Raw genomic sequence first — 15,568 nt, 5'->3', positions numbered from 1 at the left:
AGTGAATCGAACGAAAAACAATGTTGTATGTTTTTTTAAAAAGAAACATAATAATATTAAGAATTTAAGATGGTACCTTTTTTTTTTGTGAAGATTTAAGATGATACCAAATACACATATACTCTACAACATCAAAAATGCACACAGTTAAAGAAAAGGAAACATTTCTTCTATAAATGTCCCTAGACTACCCAGCCATCTAGGGGGTCTGAGAGGGGCAAATGCATCTGGTTCGTTCATTTGGCAATGCACAGTAAATTTCAGATCCCACTTTCTACCTCAGCCGTCGGATGTAGTAAAAATTTTCTCACTTGTTCAGCTTCTGAAAGAGTCAATGACGTGTAGGACCGGCTACGTGCGGGGCCCAACGATGAGAGGGAGGCACGCCCACTCGCTCGGTCGCCTTCATTCTCCTCTCCACGGTGAAACCCTAGATCGCCCCCTCCTCGCTACCCAATCCGCGACCCTCATTTCCTCCCCCAATCCCCGTTTACCGTCTCCTTCCTCCCCCGAATGGCGGCGCTGCGCCGCCTCTTCTCCTCTTCCCGCACTGCCTCTCTCCGGGATGGCGAGCACGGCCACGGTGGCGGTCAGGAGGAGGCGGTGCACAAGACCGCACGGAGGCGGGCGTCGGCCTAGTGTACCAGTTGAGCTCCATGGCCAGCACGCTCTTGAGCGGGAAGCCCTTGTGTTGGCCGTCCCGGGCCTGGGCGGCGCCGTTTTTGTTAGGTCGCCGCGGCGGCTGTGCGTCTTGGTCGTTGGCGTCGTTGTGGTCTGCGCCGTCCTCCTCTGACGCGTCGGAGCCCGAGGCGTCTGATCCGGAGGCGGACTCGATGAAGGCGACGCGGGCGAAGGGCGGTGAGACGACGAAGCAAGAAGGGCGCGCGCTTCCGACGGCGACGCCCTGCGCGTGGGCCACGGGGACGGCCTCGGCGACCTGGCGGAAGACGTGCAGGCACTCGGGCGCCTCCACCGCGCGGCCCGGCCGGTCCAGCCACTCCCGCAGGCTCACCTCGCCGCCCTCGTCGTCCTCGGCGGCCCGTCCTCCTCCGCCGCCGTCGCCCCACGGCCGCCCGCCGCCGGCAGGAGCAGCGGCAGCACGGGAGGCGTCCATGCGAGCAGTGGGTCTACCCCATGGCCGGATCACGTCCGGGTGTCTGCGGAATCCAGCTCCACCCGCTGTTCCCCAGACCCCATCGGCGCGCGAGTAGGCAGCAAATGCCCCCAGAGCAGAGAGCAGGAAGGAGATAAGGATCTGAAGGCGCGGGCGGGCGGGCAGCGCGTGTGACTGTGCTTGAGAGAGAAAGAGCGAGGGCGGATAGTGGCGGCGTGCCATCTTGAGAAGCCCGTCCATAGCCGGCGGGTCTCGAGATCAAGGCGATGCACAGGAGCACACGGAGGCAGCGGCGGCGCGGAGAGTGGTGGCGGCGCGCCGCCTTGAGAATTTCATCCACAGCCGGCAGGGCTCGAGATCCCCGGCCCGCTGGACGAGGAGGGGAGGAGCACCGCCGCCTCGCGTTGCTCGTCGACTTCCGCCGCACGGTTGCGAGGCACAACGAGCGCCAGGTATGGATCCGCACGGTTGCGAGGCACAACGAGCGTCAGGTATGGATCCTTTGTCGGGAAGAAAAGGGGCGACGTGGGGAAGCAGGTAGGAGGAGGCGCGACGGGTTGGTGCAGCGGACAGCGGACGGTGGTTGCGGGGGGCGACGGCAACCGCTGTTGGTGGACGACGGCGGCCTCAGGTGGTGACCGGTGGCTGGGCAACGCCGCCGCCACCGAGCTGCAGGTGGCTGAGCGCGAGAGCTCCCAGCCGAGGAAGACCACGCGACGGCGGGGCAGCAGGACCACAGGGTTCAGCACCCTCACCGTCAGCAGCCCACACCCGTCGTAAGTCCTCTCGTGCTTTCTCCTCATCATTATCCTCGTCCAACCTCTCTACATGGTTTGCTTCAAGCAGAGAAAGCAAGAGAAGAGGTGGATTCATGCACTCCACAGCCCGAGGGGAGGAGGCCGGCGATGATGAACCATTAGTTCCTCTTGTTGGTAGCAGCACATCCTCTTATTTTTGTAAGCCAAATCGTCAGATCTGCTCCAAAACTTGGGCATAAAGAAAATATGGTTTGCAGATTCTGATCACACCTGTGTTGCTGCAGCTCCAGGACAAGATGGTTATCTTGCTAGGTTTCAGAGCCCTGTGGCCCTCTTCGCCGTTTCTCCTCATCACCCTCTCTGCACCAGCATCTTGCCTCCCAAACAAACCAAAGATAAGTTCATTGCGTCCCCTCCAGCCATGAAAATACCATGGTTAGCTAACAGAGGTTTTGATACTCGATGACCATTTAGTTATCATGGATAAATTTGGTTCTCATTGCCCGACTTATATCTCTTTTTGTTGGTCTGGTTCTTGAATTCACGGTGAAATCAGAACAATGTGTAGGGGTTGGGGTGCTAAGGGAAGTAGCACAGATCGGAATCAAACCACAGGAATGGTACTGAACGGAGCAGGTTGAGTGGTTTTCTTGGTATTCTTTCTGGGAAGAAACACAAATACAGCTCCATCCTGGTAAATAAATGAAGTCATGAGCGTTCCACCTGTGGCTTGAAATTTAAGAACCTTTGCATTGAAGGGAAGCTATTCCAAGTGCTTAATAGTGTTACTTGAGAATAGAAAACAAGGGATTATCTGTAGTGTTGCAAGTTGGAAAATGGCAAACTGTACTGAAGTAGTTTCTGCACTGTATATTTCTTGGTCCCACTGAATATGGGTAGCCAATTTCCCTATTTCCTAGAGTTAAGTTTGGAGCATGTTATGTTATGTGAAGTTTGTCTATATATGTGCAGGTTAAATACTCTCAAATTGCTTTTAAACTTCTACCCAAGTATCTATATGTTTATTTTATTTGCTGCAATACGTTAGAGCTCACTGAAAATATTTGTTCTCACCTACAGCAATGCGTTTCAGCCAAATTTGGAATTTTTATTATTGGGTGTTCTCATCCGCATATATTGAAGTACCGAGAAACAAGAAGCAGGTCGTTGGCTTTTATTGACTTTCATCTGCATATACTGAAGTAAGGGGAAACAAGAAGTGAAAGTTTGGGTACTTATTTTTCCATGAAGGTAATATGGCTTAACAGATGATCAACAAATCATATGTAATATATGCAGGTTCCAAGTGCTTAATAGCGTTACTTGAGAATAGAAAACAAGGGATTATCTGTAGTGTTGCAAGTTGGAAAATGGCAAACTGTGCTGAAGTAGTTTCTGCACTGTATATTTCTTTGCTTCCCACAGTTCCTTCCCACTGAATATGGGTAGCCAGTTGCCCTATTTCCTGGAGTTAAGTAGATTGGTTATGCATTACAGATTTACCATGTACTAAAAACATTCTGTTATGCTGATGCAAATCATGATTTAGTTTTCTTTCAGAGCATCGAGAGCGGATGGATAAGAAGGTGTTCAGTACATGGGATTGGAGAAATAAGAAGAGATGTAATATTCCTACACGTAAATGTGCGACCTAATTATAATTTCAGCCGCGAGGTAATTGATGTTGTCTTTGCTCATTTGTCTGTCAGATATTTAGTTTGCTTCTTGTTTTCCAGATTTAGCATGTATCCTTTATATTCTGAAGATATGCATATATTCTTTATGCTCAAGTGACTCGGTGGTAGCTGAATCTAAATTTTAAGTAAAAGTAAAAAATAGTTCAGCTCCCATAGTCCCATGTTTAAGTTCTGCAAAAGCATTTGCAACGGGTGCATCGTAGCTAAACTGATTTTTTTTTGTGAGAACCAATTCATTTTTCAGTTTTTTGTTTAAGAAGTAATGAAGGATATGTCATATGTATTGTTGCTAAAATTTGCTCTATGGTGTATGTAGCTGATGTCCGTTGCATCGGAGAGAGAGAGGACAACAAAAAATCGTTGGGTGTTTGCATGGTTTTATCTTTTATGTACTGACTTGCAATAATTAATTTTGATTCTGTTCTAAATGGCAAGGTTGGGTAGACTAGCATCCTAAAGGTATGGAGGTACCTCGCAGCTTTGTTGATGACGGGATGCAAGGTATGATCAAGAATATGCCAGGCGATAAATTTATTTAGCTTTGGAGCCACATCCTCTTATATGAAGTAAGTGCAGATTACATATAAGTTTTGGACATGGAGCCACATCCATTGCCAATAAGATCATTTTTTGCATGGTGAGTCATAGATTGTCCTCATGTTTGTTTTATTCGACATAATTGTTTCCGGGTGTGTTCTATATTCTTGAATTCAGTGAATGTCTGTTGCATTACCGATTTGTTTCTCCCGTCTCTATCATCTGCCGGTCTGGTGATGAATTTACGATAGTTGTAATTAGTCTTTGAAATTAAGGTACTGAGATTTGGGGATGTATGCATTATTTACTCAAGCTGTTCCATTTTGATTCTGATTGTAAAAAGTTATTAATTGCAGTACATGGCCGTAGCTTTTTGGTGGCATTCCAATTGCTGCATATGGTGATACTTTTGTAAGAAAAATGGTACACCTACAGATTTTGAATGCATGGTTTAAACTATTTTGCCGGGTAGCTCAGATATATAAATAACAAGATATTACTTACCAGAATAGCTGATCAGGTGGAAGCTAGGGGATTAAATAGATTGCTTAGTTCCAATCAGAGACTATTTTGCTAAGTTGTGGACTCACGGTTAGTCCACCGGCAACTGGCATACCAATAGAAGCAATTTGATTGCTTGATTTTTACCTTAACGGACTTGAAGTTGCTTTGTTGGTTCAGTAATCTTTGACATGTATAAACCAAAGAGAGCTGTGGATGATGCATGCACTATTCAGAACATCAAGAATCTGAATATTTGTAATGATGAGTTCTTTCCTCTATTTGAGTTGCAAATTCTTCCATAATATGCCCGGCATAGCAAATGCCATTTTCTTTCTCAAGTGTTCTTTTCAGATGCAAAATAGGAGAGTGATTTCAGTTTTAGTTATCTCCAGATGTTTAGGCTTATGAAGTGAATGATTTTTCTAGATGTTGGATTGGGAAATTGAGAAGAGGAAAAGAAGATTCATGGTGCAGTACTCTGTTTTCTGCATGCATGTACTTATCCTGGATGCTTCTGTGGGAATGAGATAACACGTGCTACTATACCTGGTTCTTAAGTTTGTTTTGTCAGGAATCATTTTCTTTTCCTTTCCTGGCAATAGTATATTTCATGGTTCTTGTATGATTGATGAATCATTTTCTTTTCCTTCCATGTAGAGGTTGATCTGCATCAATTTTCAGTATAATATTGTTTTATATTGACTTGATAACCAAATCAGTACATGTTGTGACCAGTGTTAGCTAAAGATAAGTTCACCCTGTTAGTGATCCATTTAGTCCTTGTTCCACTGCAGGAGTTAGAAAAGAACTTTCAGCTCAAGTCCTGATTTTTGTAGGAGAGCTATTTACGAAGCTAGAAGGTACTTTATGCATTTCTCTTGCCCTTTTTTATAAAGTTTGGTTCTGGATGTGTCGGCAATGCCTACCGAGTGGGTCAAGTTTCCAGATCTGGTTATGCTGAAGATTTGTGTTGACAGTAACATGAATGTTTGAACTCATTTGCATTTCACTATTTCATATATTTCTTTATCTCAAGATTCATGCTACTGTAAAGAATATATAGTTTGGAATTTAAACAAGCAAATATTTCACATTGGGATTCGGTTAAACCCTATGATAGGCTACTCCCATTATACTTGATTTGTTCTGTTTGAAGTAGTGTGGTTAATGGTGAGCCTGAGCCTGAGCCTGTGATGTGATGTATTCAGATCTGGGTTAGAGCTCTGACGCCTTTGCCAGGAGCTCCAATGCTTATTACACTTAATTGTTATGCACCGTAAGATCACTTGCCGCATCACTGGAAGGCTCTAAACCTTAAAGCGTCAAATTATGGAATAACCAATGCACTTTTTCACATAGTGGGATGGTTGACACTTTGCTATCTTTACAGGTTTGCCTGTTGTGTTAGCATGTGAATAGCATAATACTTAATTGCTTATCCTCGTTTGCTGATGAATTGGTGTTATTTCCCTCTGGATAGCTACTACCATCTAGAGGTTTGCATAGGCCAAAATCAGAAACCTACAGGTTGCCAGTTTGATCTAACCAATAAATTGTCAAGAATTTATATCCCTAAAAAGATGTCCATTCTGTGCAAGTTTACCTCAATTAATTATTGGTTACCCCTTCGAACTTCAACTTTGCAGTGATACACCCTAAGTGTTTGATACATGGAATTTTGCTTTCATTGTGCAGTTTGTCACGTCGAGGGTGTGGAGCTGGTGGTCGGTGGAATGCCTTGCTGGTATGTGGCCTTTGTTTTAGATATCAGAAGTGTACACTGGGTTTGGTAAACTTATACAAATGTTTTGCTTAATAGTAAGTTGAACTTATACAAACATGGAATCATATTTCAGTTCGTATCTCTATTTTCTCTTCAGTATTTGGCACTTCTTGAACATATGAACGTGACACCGAGAAAGGCTTCCAGCTTGATTGGGGAAACAATAGCATCCACATTCGTGTGTTGCAAATTAATCATCCTACATTCCTGTTGTATGCTCTTGATTTTGCATTTTTTAATATGTTTTGTTGTGTATACTGATCTTTCCTCAGTTCAGCCTCCCTATGTATTGTGCCATGTGGTTGTTTTTTTTTTCACTTTTCTCTCCGATGCCTGACCTCATAATTAAGCATTCCATTTGCATTTCTGAACGTCTCTTGCAAATAGCATAATTGCAACAACCTAATGAAAGCTGTAGAGGAGAGATACATAATGCATATTTAGATATGCAGTTATGGAACAATAGGATTGCCTATTGTAGTGCTTAATGTGGTTTATCTGTTGTATTAAAATCTATATTGTCAACGTTTGTATTGTTGTAGAACCTTCTCTATATGTGGTGAAATTTTATTATTGCTTACATTATGTTCATGTACAAAATATAAAATAGTTCTTTGGTACTGGTTACACTGTTTACGAGATTCTGTTTTCAGATATTTTCAGTGATGCTGATTAGCTAATATACATCAGATAAATGATTTTGTCTTTCTTCCCTAGGATTGAGGTATATGCTGATGAGATTGGACCAGGGGGATGCTATCAGGAAGGCGTCTATTTCTTAGATGATCTGGCTTATAAAATTATGTTATTGAAGAACATTGGTGAAGAACTGTGAAGATGCACCCTATGTTGGCTTATTTGGTTTGCCTCGGTTAAAAGAGCACCAGCGTCACCTTTGAGAGCTGCAGCAGCCGTCCACAGATGACACTTATTTCCGAAAACAGGTACATTCTAGGCGCATTTCACTGAGACAAGATATTGTACCTTTCTTTCGGACATGTTTTGGGTTGCATACTTTTCCAGCTGGTCTTCTTTCAGTCCGCTTGCTAAACTAAAAATTGCCTTACATGAGAAAAGATTGTTTGCAATAGGTATCAACATGGCATGCATGGTCATGATTTATGTTACAGGTTTAGAGTTCATGGGCTAGCACCGATATGGGTGCTTGGCGGTTCCACGACATGCACACTACATGTTCTTAGACAACATACATGTGAGTTCCCTACGCCGCGGTCCATGCGACGGCATACTACGTCAGTCGATGCAACTGCCTTAACGCTGTTGCATCTAGACATCTCATATTTTCAATCGTTCCTTTTTCATGCACCGACGAGCTCAAACTACTAAAGCTTCCTTGGGCTCTTCTTTCATATAAAACTCTGATCTGTCAATGAGACCAGGACATGCTAAAAAAGTGAAGTTAAATGTTCATACGTATAGACCATCTTCTCTTGAGGCTATTATTTAATGCTCCTCCAAGTAGTGCATGCATACATTTGTATTGACGTTTTGATGTAACTCTGTTTTCTCTTCTTGTTCTTACCTTTGGCATCAAGATGGAAGCGGCATGCTGTGAGAAGGCCTAGGTGATATCTGCCGAGTCGAAACACAGGTCATGGTACAACAAAGCCCACTGACGTATCCAATTGCATGTTCATCATGCTATCCCTGCACTGTTAATGTCCGCTTTTGGGCTATTTGTGTTGCTAGGAGCCATACAATCATGTGTCCACCAAAGTGGTTTTGCTTTAGAACTCTTGGATCCTTTTACTACGAATATATTTTTGTACCATGCACACAATTGCTGATTGAAAAAGTAAAACGTAATTTATCAATATAATGACTATCATGAGACTAAATTAGCCATGACATGTATGGAGTTTTGAAATTTAAAAAATTTCCTTGCATCTTCTTTTCTTCTCTACTGCCTGGAATGTGAGCAAATATATCATGTTGATTGCTCAATCATACTTTTGAGTTTTCATCTGTACACATTATACAATTTTGTTCTCAAAACTGTAGATTGAGTATATGAGATATTCTGCACCAAGCCTGATCTTTATTCGCATTTGGAAATATATCTGATTCAGGGATTGATGCCGTCATACTTGAATATATTGTTGCTCTTAATATGAAATTTCTGCATAGCTTATAATTTGATCATATGACTCCCTACTGTCCAGTTATGCACATTAAGTTTTATATGCTTATACTAAGTTTTATATGCATATACTTTCATAATTGCCCATTCAGTTAACATTAGATGCTTCAGTTGGATTTTGTCGTTGCATTGATTGAACACACATTTGATATGGATGGTCTGGATTTAGAATGCCAAAATCCTAATTTTCGTTTAACCCATTTGCCTTATTGACATGTACTATTCTTTAGCTCCTGGGCTATATTATCTATTTAGCTTAGATGCCATCAGAGTATTTGTTAAACATGGTCAAAGTGTTATTTGCTAAGCACTCTTACTGTATTTCTGTCTTCCTCAATACATCGTTTTAATTTGACCAAGCAGCTGAAGCACGCAGATAGTGCAGCATGCATGCCTGCTCTGTAATCGTCAGGAAAAGAGTAGAGCTAAACATATTATTGCAATATGGGTTTGATTCCGTTCATGTTTGTTGTATTTGTTGTATGAAGTGTATTGATATTGGCGATTTTCTGATCAATCTGGTGTGCAACAAAAAAACATGTTTATTTACTGTCGGTTTCTTTGCTTCTGTTTCTTGTTGATCACCACCATGTATTCACTTACTGTCAAGACATATGGCTTCAATTCTGGCTCGGGTTTTGTCTTTGCGCCGGGATGCAACGGGTCATCTATAACCCAAAAGCCCATAAGCATAGAACTGGTTTAGGCATTTCTCGCTCTGGAAGCACATGGTTAGTGGCTCATGATGTAAGCCCATACAAAGGATAAAATCGAGGCGAAGTAGATCATATTAGCCGTCATGCTCCAACCTCTTCGATAGAGAGAGTTGTTATGACCCTAAAGCCAATAAACACAGAACTAATCTACTTATACCGTCGTCCCTAAATTACCATATAGGATGAATGTCACATTTTTGTTTCGCTTCTACCTTTAGGCTGAGGCACAGCATTGGCGTCTCACTTTTGGCTTTGCACGAAGACACAGCAAGTATCATCCGGAAATAGTGGTGGAAAGGGCAAACATTTGTAATAGTTTTTGGTTTATGTGATATCGGTTAAGTGACTTAGAATCTTGAACCAAACTTTTTGTCTTCCTGCTCACAATAAGTATAAGCATTCTTTTTTGGAATAAGTAATTATCCTTTCATACTTCTTTTAGTGTGTGTTAGAAGCTGGAAAAAGTAGCGCGAAAAATCATACTAAATTGTCATAACTTACTGCAGCATCTCAATGAAATGGTTTCTAAGCTAATTTTTAATACTAAAATAAGCTAAATCTTATAGTTTAAATTATGCTTTGATTCTGCCATTTGCGCGATAGCGCAACGGGTCATCTAGTTACTCCTATAAAGGAGCCTGGGCAACTCGGCCTCCCAGGGCATCTGAAGGGGGGTTTTCATCCGATTCGTTCATTTGCCCAGCCACAGTAAATGGTTACTCCCACTTTTCACCTGGGCCGTCGGATGCAGTCGAATTTTTTCTCACGTTGTGCATCTCTTGGTGGTTGGCTGACGACTGGGGCTAGACGTTTGCGGGGCCCGTCGAACAGAGGCACAGAGGCTGCTTTCTTGCGTCTCCCCGGTGCATGAGCGGTTCCCATGCCTTCTCTTCTCTCGTCTCCCCCAATCGGCCGCCCTGCTTCTCCAATCCGCCGCCCCTCTTGTTCCCCCCCCCCCCTCCCCAGCTATTGCACGGTGTAGAGAGGAGGGTGGAAGCAGCATGTGCCGGGGCTCGCGTCCAGAGGAGGCAGGGGACAAAGGCGGGTAGAGGCCACGGCTCGTCACTCAGGTTCCCAGCGCTCCCGACGATGGAGGCGGCGCAGATGCATAGAGAACGGCGTGTCGAGGACGGCGGCCGCCGAGCCGTCCAGGGGCGGTGGTGGCAGAGGAGGCGGATGCCGTGGCAGCGGACTTCTGCAGGCGGCACACTGCAGTCACTTGCGGCCACGCCATCCTCGCCGCCGGATCCCTCGTCGGAAGCGGAGGGGGAGAGGAGATAGATGGGCATCGCGTCCGCACCGCCAACTCCTACTGCTACCAGCCCCCATGCTTGCTCGATCTCAACTGGTATACTTATCTTTCTCGTTTTATCTTGCTTCCTAGATGAGAGTAACTACCAAGGTGCTTGATTATTTTTGTATGATGCTAATATGTCGGGATGGTTAGGTTGCCCTGGACGGCTTTGTTGAGATTCCTGTGTTGAGGACCATCTTGGGTATGCCCTTGCTTCTGAATTTACTAAAATCATCTAGAGAAATATAGTGTAGAGCTACCAGTACACAACAATAGAAATGTAATTAACAAATCAGAGATAATCAGATCTGTTGAGAACTTGTGTTCATTTAGTTTATGAGAAGAGTATTTTCAGGATGAGTGGAGTCTTGGAGATGGGATGTTTTATTCTTTGCACTGGCTTTATTTTGCCCAGTTTGCGAGACATGTACAAATTAGCATGAAGACCACGGTGCCACCGCAGCTGACTGCCAAGCCCCGGTGGAGGAGGAAGGGATAGCTCCTTGTGGTGCGAGGATGGCTGCAGCTGATGTTTGTTCTGCCGCGGTTAGGACGGCGGTGCCATGGATTCTTGCCTGCAGCTTCTTGTTCTGCTCGTTTCCCATCTCCCTTGATGAGTACACTAGGTGATCATTTCCCACCTCTGTTTGATCCTTTCAGCTTGTGATGAATATAGATGCATCTTGCTCTCTCACATGTAATTTGCCGTTTATCTCTACCAGCTCACTGTCTAGATAATTTTGTGAGCATCTCACATGTATTTGCTACTGCTTAATCCAGTTTGTTCGTACACCTGTTGGTGCGAGGATGGCTGTAGTTAGTGTTCGTGCTGGCGTGGTCAGGACAGTGGTGCCATGAATTCTTGCCTGCAGATTTTTGCCCTGCTCGTCTCCCGTGTCCTTGGGTGAGTAAAGTAGATGGTCATTGCCCTATGTATGCATGGTTTTTATGATTAGGAGTTCAGTGTTTGGATATTTCTCTGAGACAGACGTGAGCATGAGTGAAAGCAAGGTATTACTGTAATAATTCAGTTTACTATACCTTTGGGCATGGACATGAGTATCTTCAGCCTACTTTCACTCCCCTACTAATTTTTGTAATGCATCATCTTTGTGCTTATTTATATTGTGTAACCAAAGTGAAAAGCTAAAGGAATCTTCGTACAAATTTGTTGGGTTTTTACTCTATAAATAGTGTATACTGTCCCGATAGGTCTTTTTTTTTCTTCTAATAGTAAAGTGGTGGTGGTATTCTTTACCGCATCCTTATCTTGTTTATCATTGCGCCGGGCATTCTTCTATTGTTTCCATGTGGGATAATTCTTCGGCAAAACGTGTCCCAGACGCGTCCAATATTTACGCAAGGACATTGTCATGTTGGGTATACTCCTAATCTGATTTGCTATTTGTTCATGGCGTGCATTGTTTGATCAGCCCTATTAGTCCGAATCTCCATAGACAAAGCATCACTACGTTGTCTAGATGATGCACTATAATTTCCAGAAACTCAGTCTAATAGGATAGAGCAAAGTCTTTGTTTCTTATATATATCTTAGGGTATAGCAAAGTCTTTGTTTGAATCCTTCTACTCTATTGATAGGTTGATTTCCTCTTTGGCAGTTCAATGGTGTTACCTAATTAAGCTCCTTAACTTCATATTTCTATTTCCTTTGTCATGTCAAGGCACACCAATTGTGATATCTTTGCTGAACTCTGAGTTGGAGCAAGCCTACACTATGACATAGGTATTGTATGAGGTTCCATTATAATGACTGATGTCCCATCGGCTTTCAGTTTCATGAGATGATGTGCGATGAAAAAACACATGTGCAGTAGCTGTGGCACTTAGAACCATGCTATTATGGTGCTTCACCTTCCCTTTATATGTTTGTATCCATTTTTCATACAATGTCTTTGCAGTGAACTTTTTGATCACATGCAGCGGTTTTTTTTGTCGTTCCATCTTTTCAGCTCAAGATCTCTTACCAGACCAATCTCTTTATGCGCTAGACATTGTTTACTGGCCATATGTGAAGATAGTGAGGATTGCTACTGGAGCATGCATGGCTGCTTGCACTTGTTAACGAATGGACATGAATAGGAAGCTGCTTTCAGTCAATAGAGAACCTGTCTTGCCCAAGACCAAGCTCAAGGATGGGATAGGGTTTAAGTGAGGTTTTCTTGGCTACCGCCTCCTGAGTTTGTACATAATGAGACCATCCGGTAGTAATTTGTGTTGTAAATATGAGTTTTCATGCAATAAATTCAAGTTTGAATTGGATACTTCCACCTCTGCCTCCTGAGTTTGTACAAAATGTTGTTGCTATACTTCCACCTCTGCCTCCTGAGTTTGTACAAAATGTTGTTGCCTGCAAGGCAATATTATTGAACATTTGCTAAATTTGTGTAGAATGTACACGTGAATTCCACCGGTTCCTCTTTTCTCCTTCGCGCCGGGGCGCACCGGGTCATCTAGTGAAAGGAAAAATGACCAAGCCGAAGCGACCAGAGGCTCACAGCAGCATGAGCTTGACGACACCTAGATTCCCAAAAAGGTTATCCAAAGTGACGTATCCAGGAAGGTAATAATGTACGAGCACTGTTTTCACCCGATCAAACCCTGGAGAGCCACGACCCCTGCGTCGTCCTCCCAGGGCGACTCGGGAGAACCTTAGCACGTCGGCGGTGGCCCCCTACCCCTGCTCCCTCCCTCCCTCCGCCGATGGAGGAGTCCACCGGGTGAAGCCCGCGCTAGAGGAAGGCGGTGGCAGGGCTCCTCTCGCGCGCGATGGCCTAGGCTTGCGGTAGGAGCCCACGGTGGTGGGAGGCTCGTCCTCGGTGGCTCTGGCCGGCATGGCGGCAGCCTAGCTTGGCGTTCCCCTTCGCATCCTCGGTGGTACAAGCAGCGCGGCGGCGGGCGGAGCTCCGGCTCCTCCCAAATGTGGCGGCGTCGACGGCGGCTCCCTGCTACTGTCCGGCGAGGGTGGGCGGGGTGGCAGTCCCTCTCCCCTGCTTCTTCCTCCTCTGCGGGCGGTGGTCAACCGGCTGCTGGTTGCTTCATCGCGGCGGTGTCATGAGGTGTCAGATTTGACCGTGGCGGGCTCGGTTCGATCTGGCCCGTCGGCTCCTGCCGGCGGTGAGGTTGGTGGTCCTACGTGGTGTGCGTCGTCGCCACGCGGGAGGTGCTTGGGCCAGTGGTTCGCAGGCCTGCGGCGCTGTGGGTCTCCCTCATCTCCGTTCGGCAACGTGGGAGTGTGGAGGTTCGGCTGCTCCGAGCGAAAGCTCACGACGCGGCAGCTGCAGATGTCGCTATCCTCTTGGGGGCCGTCATGGAGCCTTCGACTTCCTCCGCACCCGGGGCACAATTTTCGGGTGAAAGCCTAGGCCATGCTATGCAGGGCCGGACGATGGCGTCGACCCACGTCGCGTCCCTCTTGGGGGCGTCTTCTTGAAGACTTTGTTCCCCAGCGTGCTTTCCTGAGACTGGACTTGCACGGCATCGCGGCGGGTTGCCGACGATGTGTGAGTTCCATGTGGTGGCTTGTGTGGCAACTATGGCGGTGTTGAGTGATGTGTGAGTTTCATCGTCTTGTGCTTCACTTGCGGTGGAGTCGGAGCTGCTATGTTTTGTCGAGTCTTCATTTGAGCAGCGTACGATGACCTGCATGGTGGCCTTGTGGCGATGATCTTCCTCGGCGCAGGTCTTGCGCCTATCCTCTTCGGAGCTCCTCATCTGAGTCAGAGCTGCTTGGTTCTTCGCGAGGAGTCGCTTGTTTGGTGTTGGCCGGCTTGAGCTCCACGGTGCCGCTTCGGCGAGGTCTTGGTGATTGGTTCTTCGGTGAAGTCGGAGTCGCTGAAGAGTGATGACGATGACGTTGAAGGTTAGCCACGACGACTTCTCACTTCGATGGCCCGTGTATCTTGTGTGGGTCGACAGCGTGGCTCTGTGTCCCCGCGATGGTCGTGCTCCATGACGGTCACAGGGGCACTTGTTTCGGTTTTCGGCCGGTTTCCCGCTAATAAACTGGCCAATTTCTGTACTTCTGCTTTATTAATGAAAATGACAAGTCTTTTGCCTCGTTTCACAAGGAAAAAAAACGGCTTTCTCGTTCAAACTTGAATTTTAGTAATTTCGTCGTTACCTGTAGTAATACTACCTCTATTTCAAAATATAAGCAACTTTTAAAACGGAAAGTACCACGTGCACATGAGCACCAGTGCTCCTTGGACTTTTGGATTTTTAATTTTTTTTAAAACCTCGCTCTTTTATGTTTTTAAAAATTATGGCATTAAATATTTTGATACATTTAGACACGAGGAGTGTAGTCAAAAAGGTCCCATTAAAAATACTTTGTATTTTGGAAAATACAAAAAAGACAAATTTCTGCATCTCTCAAAATATAACGTATTTTTTGATTCCAATCCTCGTATACACATCTATCTACATATTTAATATCATAATTCTTGAAAGCAGAGAAATATGAAAATCTGAAATTTTCAAAAATTCAAAAGTGAAGGAGCACTGACTCTCGTGTGCACAAAATCCTTATCCCTTTTAAAAGCTGATTTAGCTTACATTTCGAAACAGAGTGTACTATACTGTACTAGTACTATCATTTTTAGCAGCGCGAGATGCAGACCGTGTTTCTGTTTCATTCACTGCTGTGGGCCCCGGACCATGGCATTAAGAAATGTCACGTCCCAAGTTCCAACAAAACTCACCGCGCTTGCTTGCGGTTGCGGCAGAACATCCGTCCATCCTGCCTCGACCTCCTCCCTCTCTTTACACTAGATTTAGATGTGCGCCTTGGCGCACGGCCCCGTAAAAATCTCACAAATTTACACTTTAAATAACAACGATAAAATAAGGTGTAAAAAGATAATATGTTTCTTAAGTTTTACAAAATAAAGTCAGTAGAATGAAATTAGGATAAAGCACACGAAATCATAAACAATGTAGCAAATGCTTATATAAACATGATGGACCAGAACATCTGTTTAAACT

General features: G+C 44.8%; 1 protein-coding gene and 2 long non-coding RNA genes across 4 annotated transcripts; 2 read left to right on the top strand and 1 right to left on the bottom strand.

Annotated features, from left to right (window-relative positions):
• Positions 1–490: 490 nt before the first annotated feature.
• On the bottom strand, positions 491–1,891 carry LOC127335168 (uncharacterized). The gene has a single exon (XM_051361762.2). It carries the CDS (start codon positions 1,352–1,354, stop codon positions 491–493), a length of 864 nt encoding a protein of 287 aa, XP_051217722.2. The 5' UTR covers positions 1,355–1,891.
• A 534-nt stretch (positions 1,892–2,425) lies between these two features.
• Positions 2,426–8,569, top strand: LOC127335169 (uncharacterized). 2 transcript variants are annotated; one of them, XR_007872630.2, is made up of 9 exons: positions 2,426–2,566; positions 2,953–3,123; positions 3,433–3,546; positions 4,005–4,070; positions 4,146–4,206; positions 5,405–5,470; positions 6,306–6,354; positions 7,111–7,337; positions 7,950–8,569. It is a non-coding gene; the product is annotated as an uncharacterized lncRNA (long non-coding RNA). The 2 variants fall into 2 exon arrangements; XR_011752438.1 differs by having other exon boundaries at positions 3,422–3,546.
• A 1,721-nt stretch (positions 8,570–10,290) lies between these two features.
• LOC127330487 (uncharacterized) lies at positions 10,291–11,990 on the top strand. Its single transcript, XR_007869298.2, has 3 exons — positions 10,291–10,618; positions 10,718–10,766; positions 10,980–11,990. It is a non-coding gene; the product is annotated as an uncharacterized lncRNA (long non-coding RNA).
• Positions 11,991–15,568: the final 3,578 nt, after the last annotated feature.

The sequence above is a fragment of the Lolium perenne genome, chromosome 2 (assembly GCF_019359855.2).
Source record: "Lolium perenne isolate Kyuss_39 chromosome 2, Kyuss_2.0, whole genome shotgun sequence".
NCBI classification, from domain to species: domain Eukaryota; kingdom Viridiplantae; phylum Streptophyta; class Magnoliopsida; order Poales; family Poaceae; genus Lolium; species Lolium perenne.
The sequence above is the reverse complement of the archived record's forward strand: the minus strand, read 5'-3'. Positions and strand labels throughout refer to the sequence as shown.